Raw genomic sequence first — 16,040 nt, 5'->3', positions numbered from 1 at the left:
AAATGCCTCTCTTAAAGACAAAAGACCAAGCTTGAAAGAAGTACATCTTGAGGGTTGGGGCAGCTCTGTGCTTCTAACACTTCCCCTCAGAGTCCTCTCCCCGGGTTCTCTAGAACCAAAGGTGGTAGTTCAGAGACTGGTCTCCCAGTGTCTTGTATCAACCTAAGGCGTTTTGTGTTTGAGATCAGAACCCCTTGACCCCACACCTAGTTGGATGATAAAAGTAGGAATCAAAAGGAGTGGAGTTCCTAGGGAAGGGCACCCCCGTGAGGAAAGAGTGAAGACCAGTTTTGTAGTTCCCTGGTTCTCTTACTCAGTTCTCTGTTTATATCGGAGGGAGTTTGATATTGTAAATGAACGGGAGGTCATCAGTCTCATAAAGTAATATACCAGTCATGAGCAGGTCCATGTGTGGATGGACCAGGCACAAGGCCAAAGTGCATGATCACGTGTCATCTGAGGTAGGTACAGTTATATTCCCCCATTTAATAGATGAGAAATTAAAGTTTAGAGAAGTTAGGAAGTTAAATAACTTGCCCAAGGTCACACATCCAAAATGTAAACAAGTTTTTGTGTGCATAACTATCCTGCTAATGGTTAAATATATCCGGCTGTTGGAGTTTTTCCAATAAAAATGTTCTGCTTAATAATAGATACGTAGTCAACACCAACTGTATAGAAAGCTGCTTTATTCATTGAAACGTTGCACGTGAGTCTAAGTCTGTTCTGTCACACCAGCCAGACAGCATTGGGCCCACTCTTTGTCCTCTGAGTCATGGTCTATTGCCACAGCATTATTGTTTCTTTTTTGTTAAGTATTTCAGAGGAAATTCTCTGCAAAGGAAAGGTATGTGGGCTTTTGGTAGAGCGGGAATGTTTTCCGATGTTTGTCAATCACTTTGCGGAAACTCAGACACCATAAAAACAGTGTTAGAAATCCAATTCTGTGTTCTGTGACTCTCTACAAATAAAATTTTTAAAAATCCAAATATAGGGGGCGCCTGGGTGGCACAGCGGTTAAGCGTCTGCCTTCGGCTCAGGGCGTGATCCCAGCGTTACGGGATCGAGCCCCACGTCAGGCTCCTCCACTATGAGCCTGCTTCTTCCTCTCCCACTCCCCCTGCTTGTGTTCCCTCTCTCGCTGGCTGTCTCTATCTCTGTCGAATAAATAAATAAAATCTTTAAAAAAAAATAAAAATAAAAAAAAATAAAAAAAAAAATAAAAATCCAAATATAGCTCAGACCATCAGCGATCTGATTCAGTGTTTTCCAGATTTTGGATTTCTTTGGGATCCTTAGACCTAAGATTGCCAACTTTTTATTTTGCAAATTGATGGAGGGCATTAGGAAAAAACTTGCCACCTATCATCCCTATCCTTTAATATGAAAAAGGAAGGTCATAGTACAGCATAAGAATGTAATACAATCCTTTAAATTCAATAGGCCTGTATTTATTAAAAACTTGCCATATACCCCCCCTCTTTTTTTTTAGTTGGCTTTCTCCCCAGTAATTGCTGATCCTAAACTTTGAAAAGGAAAAATATCTAAATAATTTGTGGTTTACAAATTTACAAAATTTGGCCGACTTTTCAGCATTTAGGAAAAATAGCATTTCCACTATAAAGCTTCATAGGTTTATATGTTATAGCGAGAGTCAATCAGTAATGATTATACCATGATAATATTTACATTTCACAGGGAAGCAAAATACTTGGCTACTCCCCATGTCTTTGTCTAAAGATTTGTCATTCATTTGCATTCAAATAAATTCTTTGCTTTCACTCATCCAGAATAGTTCTCAACTTATTAGCTAACCAGACTAAATAAATAGTTACATTCATGCATTTTAATGTCAAAGTAAAAATGGTTTTCCCGGATTTTTTTTCTCAATCAAATCCCCCAAAAGATGTCTAATCACTCCCAGACTCAGTTACTTAAACATTTCACAATGTTCTCACTTCACTAGTAAAACAAAAAGAAACTTGCTTTCAGTAAGTCAGAGAACCATACTCTAGCAACTTAGAACTTTATTCTGACGAGAGAAAATTCTTAATCTCCATTTCCAACCTCATATGTGAGTGGATGATTTTGTCACGTAGGTACACGGCATCATTCAGTACACATAGTAATTATCCTTTAGTTGGTAAATCACTCCTGGAGCTCACAACCCAATAGAGGCAAACCGTATACAACAACTAGGATTGTAATATCCAGGAGGACAGGGTTTGGCCATAGTGCATGCCATGTGCGCACTACACGTCATTGTACACTTGTTGAAGGAATGACACAGCTTGTTGAGTAATAGGATCATTAGAAGCTCTGCTGGACAAGTTCATGGGGATGGAGGCTCATGGCCTTCTAGGTGAATGAGAAAGATTTTGCGGAGGAAGTAACAGCTGAGCAAAACTGCAGGACAACCAAAGTAGAGATGATATGGGAAGAATACATTTCCACTTGGAAAGAAAATAAATGCATAAAAAAGTAAAAGGTATCTTTCAGAAATGACAAAAATTTTGTCAGGAGTAAAGATGTAATGAACAGTCTGAGAAATAAAGCTGAAGGGTAGGATCCTGGTTGTAGAGAATTCTGGAAGAGAGGCTGAATTTGGACTTTTTTTTTTTTTTTTTTTTTTTTATGCCAGAGAAGTTTTTTTTTTTTTTTTAGAGCAAGAGCACACACCCAGGTGAGCAGCAGGGGAGGGGATGGGGGAGGAGGAGAGAGAAGATCTTAAGCAGGCTCCACGCACAGCACAGAGTCAGATATGGGGCTTGATCTCACGATCCCCAGAGCCAAAATCAAGAGTTGGACGCTTAACTGACTGAGCCACCCAGGCACCCCTGAGTTTGGACTTTAAAATCAAACAAAAGGTAGAGTCTTGGTTGAGGGCTTTTGAATAAGACATGTTCCAAAAGTGATCTTAATTTCCTCTCTGCATTGACTATCCCCATCATTATCTTCCAAAAGCTCTGAAAAAAAACATTTTCAGCCTTCAAGGGCCGGTCATCTAAAAACCCACACTTAATTCGTTCCAAGTCTCAGCTCTAGGGAGCACCAGGAACTTTTTCTGGAGTTGTGGGAAATTCCTCATGCCCTCAGATCCTATGAAGACCCCTGGCATCTTAAGGGACTCTCCAAGGGTTCTGCCTCCACATTTTTGCACAAGCCATTCATGCTGTGTTCTCTTTCAAAAAAGTTCCTCCTCTTCCTCAAAACCTAACTCAATACTTGCCTCTTCTGGAAGGACTTGTAAGACTATGACATCATGAAACTATTTGCTCCATTATTCAGGAAACCCATCCTTAACATCTTGCTGCTACATTTACTTTCTTTACATTATGAAGTATACAAATTCTTGTATATTTACATCTAACCACACTGTAATAAGCTTTAAGAAAGGTACTATCTCTAGCAGTCCCTTTATATCCTCTGTCCGGGACCTGCCTCCCATCCCCCCCCCACCCCACCCCCCACTTCACAGTACAGTGCAGTGCACTTGGTGAGTGTTGGTGGTTTAAAACCTTGCCCTCAACAACACAGGATTTCTTTGGGGCTGAAGACCTATAGGGTCTGTGGAGTGTGGGTGTTCACCTCTTTTTGGCTCCAGCTTCTTTTCACCAGCATGTATAGAGTTTCTAGAATAGTCCCCACCAAGACAGCAATTATTTCATAAGCCTTCTTTCTATCCTCAGTGTCTCCAGTTTCTATGGGCCTCCAATTTCTAGTGATGATGGGAATGCAAGCTAGTAACATGGTCATGCTCTTAATAACCTGGGATTGGGCACCACAAACAGCATTAAAAAAAAAAAAAAAAAAAAAAACCAAACCGTTAATTGTATCCAGGCTTAATTTCTTCCTAACTCACTTTTACCCTGCTTCACCCACTCTCTCAGAGCTACAACTAACAACGGTGGGTCACATATACGCCTAATTCCATCCCTCCAAATTTTGTTTAGTGGTCTCTAGAGCCTGGTTGTCATGTAACCTGCTATGGGGAGAGGCCCAGCTGAGGGAATCTGTGATGCCAGACAGACAAAGGCCCGCTTCTATCTCCAGGTTCCAGCCCAGCAGAAACCATAGCACCTGAGGATTTGGAGCTGGCCGTCTTCCTTTGGAACTTGTGCCCTCCAAAAATGTCTCTTAGGGTGCCTGTCCCTGCATGACCAACTTTGTCACCAGCTGCTGCTTCAGGACTCTGAAGAGTCCTACCTTATGGATGCAAATCAAAACAGCTCAGAATCAAGCCTGGGAATCGAGTCAGAATGGATTGCTTTGCATGGAGGAGCTCTGTCACTGAGTGAAGCCAGCCAAATTCCCCAGGCTCCCCAGCCCTCCGGAAATAAGCTTTACAGGGCCTGGGGGCCTGGGCCCAACAGGGTGGGCGTGATTTGAATATTCACTGCCACAGCTGCTGCGGCCCAGCGCTGGTCACTGCCATCGGTTTACTTCATTTTACTGCCTCAGAATCCCCCTGTGCATGTTAGTGGTTAATACAGCAGCCAGGAGACGCCAGACAGCTCTCGGCACCTGGTTCAAATTTAAGGCTCATTTACACATGATGTCACACACGCATTGTCAGCGCAAGGGAGGTCAGGATGGTTCATTTTGGGAAGGTTTGCATTGTTGAGTCTTTACAACACTCACTGCTATTAATGCTTTAACCATCTGACTTGGATTTCGGTTTTCTGGCATGAGGTAATCCCAGGCAGTAGATTTATATGCTGAACGGGAAGCCAGCACTGGTGGCGAATCACGCTGGTTTGCAGATCTGCACCTCTGGAGCCTTGGGATGGAATTAGAGGGCCACATGGCATGTAGCAAATCACGGAGGTTTTGAGCAGAAGGGGAATTAGCCAGACCTGGAAGCTGGGGCTGTGAGGGGGTGGTTGCCTGACGTGGGAGCCTCGACTGAGGAATAAAAACCAAAGTAAGTTGGACAAGGGTCTGAGCCCAGAGGCTGGGGGATGACTTTCGTTTGGCCAGTGTCTTGGGGTCATTGCTTGACCCATCCTTTTGTTCACCATTCCTAGACATTCCAAACCCACCTTCCCAGGCCCAATTCAAGTTTCTATGTCCTGCCAAGCCTTTCCTGACCACCCAGCCCATGGCGATTCTTCTCTGAATCCCTAAGTACTTTTGTCAATAAAATAAGGCAATTGCTGAGTATTTAATTTGTGCTACTTGTTCATTTTACTCTCACAGCAATCCGATGCCAGAGGCACTATTGTTTCCGTTCTACAGACGGTGAGATCGCTTCACAGAGATTAACTGGCCAAGGTCGGAGCCGGTCAGAGTCAGGATGGAGGACGGATTCCCAAGGCCAGTTCTGAAGCACTGAGGCAGGCTACAGAACCGTGGAGAAGTGCTGTACCACTTAGCACAACCCGCGCGAGGCAGCGTGGGCCTCGGCGAGCCGCCGCAGAGGAGCACGCGGTAGTGCTGTGTCATCCCCCACGCGCGCATGCGCTCTCTCTGTTTCTCGGCTGGCAGTAATGGCGGCGCAGGGACCACCGCTTATGCTCTTCTGAACCTGCTGACCTCCTAGCACAGTGGCCCCTGGGTCTGCTTCAACGGATGGATGGATGGATGGATGGATGGATGGATGGATGGATGAATGGATAAATGGATAGACAGATGGACAACCCACTCCACCCTCGTATATGCAGTGTCCTGCCTAAAACATATTAAAATGTTGAGATCTTGGGGTGACCACCACCATCACTTGCTCTTGACCCCTGGCACATGGCTAAAACAAGAAAACTATTACATCTGCAATAAGAGTCTCCTTACCTTACAGGAAGTTCAGAGTATGTCCCTCAGTCCTGCCAACTGCCTTGATTTAGATTTTGGACCAAGGCCTGTTGCCATGGGTCCCCCCCCAGTGGGCTTTCTCATTCTGTGAGCATCTGTTTTAGTCAAGCAAACAAGCGTTACAATGGGGATAACATTGGCTATCATGGCAGCTCACTGAGGGGCACCTATCCTGGCCCCAAGAGTCCAAGAAAGGGTTCTGGGAATGGATGCCCCTCTTGAAGAATAAGTAAGAGTCGGCCTGTGAAAAGGAGTGTGAAGGGCACTCCAGGTGAGGGAGTGGCACAGGTAAAGGCCTAGAGGCGTGATCAGATGCAGCCATGAACACACCTGGACTCTGACTGGAAGGGCTCTGAGGGTGGGAATGCCCGTCATCCCTGACCCTTCTCTGCTTAAGTAATGTACACCCCTGGCCCCAACCCTAGAGAAGACATCTCCGAAGACTGTTTTCTGGGGAAAGGTCTCCTCAGAATGACCCTATAGACATAGTTGTTTTCCCAGTGTTCTCTCACTATTGAACATGCCTAGGAATAATTGAAAAACCAGGCAATTGGACGTGCCTCTTGTAAATCACCATTGCTTCAGGGCAGACTTTAGTGTTCAGTCTGTAAGCCATGCTGAGTATCTCATACTTGCCCCTTGACCCTTTCCCACCCTGCTTTCAGTCAGGGAGGTGGACCCCTGTGGACTGTGTCAGTGGGTTCGCTTGCCTCTGGCTTCCCATTGGGTTCAGCCAAAGAAAGACACCCGTGAGAAGTCAGAAAGGAGAGGAAAGTGATGTCAGGGTAATCACCCCTCCACACCCCCTCTCTGCCAGGCCATCTTAGCTGCACCTCTCTACCAAAGGTGCAACTCCTATCAGGTGGCCCTCTCCATGTCGCCATTCTTGCCGGGGGCTTCCTCTTGGCCCCTTCAGTCGTAGGGTAATGATAACTACCTCTCCTTCATTGTTACTAGCTGTTATGGGCTAAATTGTGCCCTCTCCCAAATTCCTATGTTGAAGCCCTAACCCCTAAAACTTCAGAATATAACTGGACTCAGAGATAGGGCCTTAGAAAAGGTGATTAAGTTAAAATGGGGCCCTTAGATGGGCCCTCATCCAATCTGACTGGCGTCCTTATCAGATTAGGGAACTTGGACAAAGAGACACCAGGGATGCACATGCCTGGAGGAAAGACCATGTGAGGACACAGTGGAAAGACGTTCACCCATCTGCAAGCCAAGGAGAGAGGCCTCAGAAGAAACCAAACCTGCCAACACCTTGATCTTGGACTTCTGGCCTCCAGAACTACGAGCAAGTACATTTCTAGCGTTGAAGCCACCCAGTCTGTACTATTTCGTTACGGCAGCCCTAGCGGACTCGTGCCCTGGCCGGGCGGGTACTTCACTGGCCCTCAGTGATTTCCTTAAACCTTGCCTATTACATCGTGTAAAGTTTCTTTTCCACACTTTCCTTTTGAGCACATCATCTGTTTCTTGTTTCCTGTCTGAGAGACAAGCCTAGACTCCAAGAGGACGGCTTAGGGACAGGGGCGAGGACGGAGGTTGCAGAAAGTGGCTCGCCCGTAAACTCCCGCCGTCGTGTGAACGCACAGGCACTCTAGCAGTGCTCCAAGACGTCTCTCCTCCTTAGGAGCCGAGTGACTGTGTGAGTCACTCCCTGTGAGCTTCGATTTTCCCATCTGTGAAGCTTAGATAACGGAATCTGCCCCTTTAGGGGTATTTTGAGGTGAATGTGGGATGCAAGTATGAATTAACTGAGAGTCTCAAACCCTATGAAGAAACAGAGTGCTCCTCTAGGGCATTTCTGTAAACAGTCTCTTCGATAGATACGCACAAAGCACCGAAGTCTTCGAAGGCAAGAGCCTGGTGATTTTCACCTTGAAGGGCAGCCCTGAGTGCGGTACTTGCTCAGCTGCCCCTATGAGCTCTTCACTAAAAGGAAAGAAAGAAATCAACTGTTCCTTTTCAACACTGACACAGACCCCATATATACAACAGGTGAGCGTGTGCCTCTCTTTGCCCTGTTCCTCCTTTTTGTTGGAGAGTCAAGGCAAACGAACCAGCTAGAAGCCAGAGCAACTCAGACCCCTAAAAAGATACGCAGTGCGGAGTGGGAACACATGGTATCTTCTGGATCCCGTTTTCTATTGCCAATGAACGTGGCTTCTCAACCACATTATCTTCACCTGCCACAGCTGAAACAATGTCCACCGGCCCCAGCCCCCAGATGCAAAGTGGGAGCTCTTGGCATTACATGTGGGGAAGCTGCTAGGATGGGGGCCAGTCCCAGCCTCCCAGATGACAGCCGGGAGGACACGAACAGGCACTGAAGACTGAGACAGAGCCTGGAAATTGAAGGGACCCAGGGGGCGGCTTGCATCCTCATTGCCCTCTCTGCAAGCCGGACTTCCTACTGACCCTTCCCAGCGCGGGACTTCGGACCTCGGCTTCCTCCTCGGCTGGACCGCTGGCTCTGCACAGGGGAGGCCTGGCTCCTGGAAGGAAGCTCCCTCCAGGCCAACGGGAGCACGTCGTGCTAGTGTGGCTGTCTCTGAGGCATTCCTGTGAGCGTGAAAAGCACATTGAGGAATGAAATGGCCCTGTGGGCTAGCCAGGTGAGAAGCTAATAAAAAGCTCAAGGTGCAGACATCTAGAAGGAACGTCACCTCCACTCTTGCTAAAGCAGACAAAGAAACTCCAGACAAACTACAAGTTTACTCGTTTTTTTGGACCCATCCAAGAGCTGAGGTTACAGGGCAAGCAACTAGGCTGGAATCTAAGAATCCGTGGGGGCGTGTGGAGAAGTGAAGGCCACGAGCCCTTGCCTCCCCGGGTGCAGATCTGGCCAACAGGAGCCACCTGGAGTAGGTGAAGAATTAGTGGAGAATGAGTGTGGGCTGGTGAGGGAGTGTGAGCCCGTGGGGACGTAACAGTTTAAGTCTGTTTGCAGGCTTTTCTCCATGAAGCCCATCAGGCACTCACAGAAGACTGGCCCGAGTCCTGAGAAAGAATCCCTCTGTGGGGCAGGTCTGGGGAAGGGAAAAACAGTCACTGCGGAGGGACCTGAAACCTTATCTTCCCAGCCCTCCTTGCCCCTTCTGGAACAAAAGCCTTCATCTGCAGGAGATGGGACAAAATCTCGTTTTCCTTACAGCACTTTGATAAAACCGAGGGAAGGAAACAGAAAAACAAAAACCAAAATCCTCCACCCTAACCAATTGGGGGGCAAGAATTCGGAAAAAGAAAACTAAAACTTTACTGCCCACAGATGCAGTCTACAAGAAATGTTGAAGTTCTTCAAGCAGAAACATGTATGGAAACAAAGATACGAAGAGCACTGAGAATTGAACAATTGAAGGTAAAATACATTACAAATTTTTCAATTGTTCTAAAAAGACAAACGACAAGAGTAAAAATAGTAACGATGTATTTGTGTTTAACAATGCTGTTCATATGGCAGAAGACAATTTTTACTATTGAACTAGTTTTACTTTCTCAGGATAAACTCCATTTGTTTATGATGTATTATTCTTTATTTTTCCACCCAAATTTCCACTTTTCCAATATTGACATGAGCAATTTTATCCGTCTATCGTTTACTTGGTGTTTATTCCCTGTATTCTTTCTATATATCTCTAATTGTTTGAAGGATTTCTGCACCAATGTTCATGTGGGACGTTAATAGTTTTTTAAACTATCTTTGCTTTTGATGTCAGGATAATGCTAGCCTCATAAAATGAGATGTGTTACCCTCTCTTCTATTTTCTAGACTATATTGCATATAATAGGTGCTAATTTCTTTTCTAAATGTTTGATAGAATTTTCCAATGAAACCATCTGGATCTTTCTTTAGGTTTCTTTATTGTCGAAGTTTTCAGACGTTTGTATGTGTAATCCAGTTCCAGCAGTTTGAATATAATGCATCTTGGTGTGTTGGCGTCTTTATTCATTTGTATTTATCCTGCCTGGAGTTCTCAGCATGATGTCTTTAGTTTTGGAAAACTGTGACCACTACCTTTTCAAATATTTCTGTCTCATTTTTTCTTTCTTTTCTCTTATTCTTTCTCTCTTTTGCTCTTTCTTTTTTCCTCCCCTTCCTCCCTCCCTTCCTTCTTTCCTTCCTTTTTTTTTTTCTTCTCTTTTTAGAATTCCAGTTAGAGTGTTTGATACTGTTTCACAGCTCTTGGATTCTCTGGGCTTTTTTTTTCCCCCCTCTTTGTGTTTCAGTTTGGTTATTTCTATTAACCTACCTTCAAGTTTACTGTTTCTCTCCTCAGCTGTGTCTAATTTATTTTTGAGCCTATCAAAGGCATTCCTCCTCTTTACTATGTTTTTTTACTTCTGACATTTCTACTTGATTCTTTCTTTTGGTTTTCATCTCTTTGATAAAAATTTTGATGTGTTCATACATATTCATCATTTCCACTAGGCTTCTAATATATTAATATATTATTTTAAATTCCCTGTTTGATAATTCTATTTGGATCGTCTCTGAGTCTGGTTGTGTTACTTTGTCTCTTGACTGGGGTTTTTTCCCCCCTTGCTTTTTTATGTTTCTTCTAATTTTTATTGAGGCAAGATTGTGCGTAGATCAGAAAGCTAAGGTAAATAGTATTTGTGCTGGAGAAATAGGCATTTACCTTGTTCTGTTAGATTGAGTGAATATAGCAGGATTTGAGCTGGGCTTGGGTTTTGTTTTGTGTTTTGTTGTTGTTTTTTGTTTGTTTTGTTTTTTGCTATGATTATATTCAGTTTATGACCAGATTTAAATTCTTTCAGCATTACCTTATGTTTATGATCATGACTGGGGTATCAGAGGGTTTTCTCTGTGTTCTTTCTTCAGCTTCAGATTTCAGCCTTCACTTTGTATCTCTGCCTCAGAAAGGTTCTTTCTCCAAGCTCTTGCCCCCAGCCTGTGGGGTGGACTGCTGTTACTTGTTACTGGGTGCTGGGAAGTGCGGGTGGGTTTCATCCTGGTGCAGCCCCAGCCTGGCCCTGTGTATCTGAGTCTCCAGAGTGGGGCTTACTCAGAAATTCTGCCCTTTCTCCCTGTGGCAATTGAGCTATGTCTTCTGTCTTATGCAGGAGAATGTGTCCTGTCCCTTTCCCACTGATGAGAGACTTCTTATAGGATCTTGGGCCCACGACTGTTTCCTGCCCCTTTTCTAGGAATAGAGGATTTTTTTTTTCCTTGGGTCTCTTAGCCTCTCCCAGCAAAAATGGGTCTTCATCTGTGGCCCAGTGCAGCAGCGTTTACTGCCTTTCCCCAGTGGCTTAAGGGGGAAAGGGTCTAGGTATAAATCCATGCCTTTCCCGCAGCAATGCTGCTTCCCTTCCGCAGCCCTGCACCACAAAGGGGGGTGTCTTTGGTCTCTTGCCCTACTTTTAATCCTTTCTCAAGCAATGGGTGGAGGCCTCTGATGAAAGCTTGCAGGTGGGTGTAAATTCCACTTGTATTTCCAACTCCCAGGGGTGCTATACTCTCATGCTAGCCCACTTTTAGCCTTTAACAATTTATTACAATTTTTAGCTAAATTCTTCTTCTTCTTCTTCCTCTTCCTCTTTCTTCTTTCTTCTTCTTTCTTCTTTCTTCTTCATATGGCACCTGGTTCATATTCACAACCACAAGAAAGCCCTTGCATATGTCCCATCTCTTCTTGGAGGGGCTGTCATTCCATAGATTTCAGGCATTTTGATTCTATATGAGCATAGCTTTCTGATGGGTTTAAGGAAATTTATGGTTTTGTAGTTTATCTGACTTTCTGTGCTTGTGAGGATGGGAAAGGCACTATTTTCAGCATTTGACACACTGGACAGAAGCGGAACTCATGTTTTCATATCTAATCAAGCATGTACCCTCTCCTTTTCCTTTGAAAAATCTTTCTTGGCTATTCTCCTGTACTTATTCTCTTAAATACATGTTAGAATTGTTTTGTCAAGTTTCTCATCTCCCAAACTCTCCAAAAAAAAAAAAAAAATCTTTTCTGATTGAAATGGTGTTAAAATATGTAGACTAATTTGGGTCCCAGATAGTGTCACAACTCCCACCCCCGTGATCTGAACATAGCAGCCAAAGCAGGTGTTGTGATTGGAAGAATGCTCAAAGGCCAGCCTGCCTTGAAACTTTGCCCGTTTGCTCTGGTGCCTTGAAATTCCAGCATTGGAGGTAAGAGAAATACAGAATCTTAAGGGATTAAAATTCATGCGGTTTGCCTTGGAAGGGCCAGTATAATAACTAATTTGCAACCATCACTCCACTTACAAATTAAGACCATGGAACTAGACAGAGTTTTTGTGTGATTTGAGTGAGTATATGAATGTGTGTAAGGAGGGAAAGGGATTCTGTTAAGGACATGGAAGCTGGAGGGGAAGTTACTGAATCTGGAACTGAGAGCACCTGAGTGGTTGAAAATCAGAATGCTCAACCTCCTGGTGGAGGGGGGCAGGGGGAGGGAGAGCCCTCGACCACCCTTGTGGTCCTCCCTCTTCAAGCTGGCCACAGAGGCGAGCCAGAGGCAGGGCAGATGAGGCTCCCTGAAGCATCTGGGCAGGACCAGGCAGTGCAGACTACCGAGAGGGTGTGTAGAGGGAAACGTTCTCCAAGAGGAACCAGCAATTACCACACCTATTGATTTGTGCTCCCAAGGCCCTTGCAAATAGGAATCTCTTGGAATCCTCTGAAACAAACCATCAACTGTTTCAGAAAGAATTTTCCAGGAGGGGAAATAAAGACAAAAATTCCAAGAAAGAAAAAAAAAATCTTGATGTTTTCCACAGACTGCTCTAGAAACAGAAGGAATGATGCGACCCAACACAAGGCGATGATCCTTGGTTGACCCAAGACATTTCACAGATTGAAAGCCCAGAGCCACACAGCCCACACAGACACCCCCAGGCGGACCTCAGTTCTGATTTTTAAGATGCACCATTTTTGTAAATTAATATTAAATTTTTTAACCAATTCCAGCACCTCATTAAGGAGGGGCCTGTTCTTTGCCAAACTCTTCCGAGGGAACCTGCCGGGTTTGAGTGTAGGTGTCAGCAAACATTTCCCAGTGTGCTCTGATGGGGAAATATTTATTTTGTAACACTCCTCCATGCCCCCAAACACTATTCTGTGACATGTTTTATATGACCATCGGGATTTGGACTAAGATTTCATATCCATAATGTTCCTAATATTGAGAAACACCGTTTTAAATGTGTTTTTTTCCTTTGGCATGGAGAGGGTGCTGCATCCTGGAAAAGTAGGGCTTTATGGGAGTTTCTCTTTAACTCTGAGGAAAAATAATTTGGGAACACATACGACTGTATTTGGTTTGGGATCCTGAATCCTGGAAGTTCTCTGAAGGAGGCAAATGGGTATGTGAAATAGTTATTGGCTGCACAAGTCGGTTTCACAATGGCCTGTAAAAATATACATTTTCTATCTCCAAAGCTCCTATGCCTTTACTAAAGCTGCTGCTGTGTCTGCTGCTGCTTCTTCCTCCTCTTCCTCCTCTTCCTCTTCTTCCTCCTCTTCCTCTTCTTCCTCCTCCTCTTTTTCTTCCTCCTCCTCTTCCTCCTCCTCTTCTTCTTCCTCCTCCTCTTCTTCTTCCTCCTCCTTTTCTTCTTCCTCCTCCTCCTCTTCTTCTTTTTCCTCCTCTTCTTCTTTTTCCTCTTCTTCTTCTTCCTCTTCTCCCTCTTCTTCTTCCTCCTCTTCTTCCTCTCCTTCCCGTCTTCCTCTCCTTCTCTTTCAACACAAAAGACTTTCCACAGAGTCATTTTCTGCTTTGGAAGGATAATATTTAGAGCAAGGTATAAAGGATCTTTGCCAGAGTAATTACCATTTAAGGCAAAGATCTCCAAGATTTTATTTGGACCTGAAGATGCTGGCACAGTCTGTGCTCTGTGGACATACGCCACTCTCATCCAGCAGCCATGGGAAAGCTGGCCGCCCTGCTAGGCAAGGCTGCAACATTAATATCAATCACATGTTCTAAAGGGTGAGATGTGATTATCCACTAAGAGAAGGCTGTGTTGGGAGAAGCCAGAGGAATGGCAACAGCTCGCTGAGCCAGAACCCAAAAAGGGGTCCCAGCCCTTTTCATGGTCCTCTTTTATGTGTTAGAAAATGTCCCTGTGGGCACCTTCATGGCTTGGGTGCCACGATTCAATGTCCACAGCCCAAGGTGAGTTTATGAGCAGAGGGATCATTTGCATGGCTGTTGCATCTGGAACACATGGCAGTTCAGCGATTTGGAATCATGAGGAAGAAGGGTAGAGATGTGTGTGGCCAAGACAAAGCTTGGACTAATGTTCTATAAGACCAGCCAACGAGCCTCTGCATTAATTGGCATCCTGCTGGTAGTTCTGTTAAGAAGGACTATCATTTGTCACTAAAATAAGACCTTTTATTAGAAGATGATTGTTTTTATAGAATAGTAATGCAATGAAACTGGTCAGCAGGGGAAAATTTTTATATATGCCCTAGCAAAAATAAAAGTCATCATCTGATACATAAACACAATAGGAAAGGGAGAAGTGTAAGTTCAAATATCAGTACATTGATTCATGGTCTGTCCAGTATAACATTTGGTTAGAGGAACGACAGGTAGAGGGCATGGTTACTGGCCACAGTGTCTGCCTCATCAACTTAGGAAATACGTCCCTCCTCCCACATACTGTTTTCATAATTTACTACAATGCCTTCATCCATCCACCTCTAAGCCAAATATCTTTTACTAGTTGTCACTGTGTAAAAAGTTAGTGCTGCTTTTTATCTTCCTTCTCAATGTGTAAGCAGTTAACACTTCTTTTTAGGCACCTATATTTATGTTGATCTCTAAGGTAGAAAGGAAAAAATGATTCTGTTATTTTGGAATTTGGAAATAACTCTCCATGTTTATCTTCTTTGTGTAACTTTCACAATTTTATAGCTTCTTATCACATTTTCTTTCATCCTTCATCTTTCCAGGAAAAATAACTTTTTTTTTTTTTTGGCTACATAGAAATTATTCCATTTTCTTGACCATATTATTGCATTTCTTTGGATCTTCTCCAGCTCCGTTTTGCCTTCCCAGCAAAGAGATGTTTTTAAAAAGCACTTACTTGGGAAATAACATCAACATGGTTTATTATTTTTCTTGCTTCATTAAACACCAGTTTGCTGTACTAACAGCTGTCAGTAAAGCCAAAAGTTAGTTAAGTAAGTAAATAGTTTAGTTTAAAAATAGAAGTGTTGACACAGGCATAATATATTAATTTGCTAATCCTTTTGGGACTCACACACACGTAACTAATTTTGTAGACACTCCTATAACTTCAGAAGATCCAAGGTGGTGATAGAATTATGTACCCACCCGTAGCTATCAGTCAATGATCAATCAATTGGTAAATTATGAGTGTACTGATACGTTTATACAAACAACTCAATAGGACTGTGGAGTGTGCAAGTTCATTAATGTTCCCACAATCGAGCAGCTGGAGAAAACTCTCAAACATTATCTAGACCAGCCCCATATTCCTCGGTTTGGCAACACCTGATATAGGCAATCCAACCGTCTTGTAACTCCCACTCCTTGCAGTAGGCACCGACTGCGGCCAGCACTGGGTCAGGCCAGAGGCAGGAAGACCAGGCAGGAGACTGATGCCGGCTTTGCGGAGCCGCTGGGTTACTGAGAGGATCGATGCGTTGACGTCTGTGCACTGCTGAGAGGAGGGCCAGGCATGTAGCGAGCCTTGCCTAAGTTATTATTGAAGTTCCAACGTTTTAACTTTGTTTCCCTAGTCAGAAGCAAATGGCCTTTGTAAAAATGAGCAGTACTGTAGCAGAAGAAGTATGAATGGAGAGTGTTGGAGGCCCAGAGAAAGGGGGCGCTTGGGCCATCTCGGGAAGCTGGGACTGGTCTCAGGAAGAAGTTTAATTTGGGCCTCGGAAGCTGGAGGAGGTTGAGGAAGAGCTTTCCAGGCTAGAGGAACAGCAAGTACTACGTAGACTTGTTCTTGCTTCGTTTTGAGGCAATGTCCTCGTTTTTAGGGCTTTGGACAGCTAGAGACACTGATGAGAGGTGCCCCGATAAGAGCCCGTCTGTTTTGAAGGCCGGCAAATCATCCATAATAACACTTCCCTTCCACACTGTAAGCTGCCCAGTTCCCCTTCTCTTTCTTCAGGGGATTCATTTTCATCTCTTTTGGTGGAGAGGCAGCTAGAGCCTCGGCAAAATCACAAAGTAAATGCAATAGGTTTG

The 16,040-nt window shown here is 44.3% G+C and overlaps 1 protein-coding gene and 1 long non-coding RNA gene across 4 annotated transcripts in view; both read left to right on the top strand.

Annotated features, from left to right (window-relative positions):
* The window catches only part of LOC103672557, a 9,949-nt gene extending 9,007 nt beyond the window's left edge, over positions 1-942 (top strand). For all 3 annotated transcript variants that reach the window (XR_005837700.1, XR_005837699.1, XR_005837698.1), the window contains one exon: positions 1-942. This exon is cut by the window's left edge and continues 1,614 nt beyond it. This is a non-coding gene — a long non-coding RNA (uncharacterized LOC103672557).
* The window catches only part of SLC38A6 (solute carrier family 38 member 6), a 78,810-nt gene extending 69,068 nt beyond the window's left edge, over positions 1-9,742 (top strand). Inside the window, exon 16 of the mRNA XM_008701243.2 lies at positions 5,200-9,742. Within this exon, the coding sequence (XP_008699465.1) occupies positions 5,200-5,265 (66 nt within the window). The 3' untranslated portion in view covers positions 5,266-9,742. The remainder of the gene's footprint in view (positions 1-5,199) is intronic.
* The last annotated feature ends 6,298 nt before the right edge of the window (positions 9,743-16,040 follow it).

This window comes from Ursus maritimus, unplaced genomic scaffold (genome assembly GCF_017311325.1).
Source record: "Ursus maritimus isolate PB19 unplaced genomic scaffold, ASM1731132v1 scaffold_25, whole genome shotgun sequence".
Taxonomy (NCBI): domain Eukaryota; kingdom Metazoa; phylum Chordata; class Mammalia; order Carnivora; family Ursidae; genus Ursus; species Ursus maritimus.
Note: the sequence above shows the minus strand (reverse complement) of the source record. Positions and strands in the feature narration are given on the sequence as shown.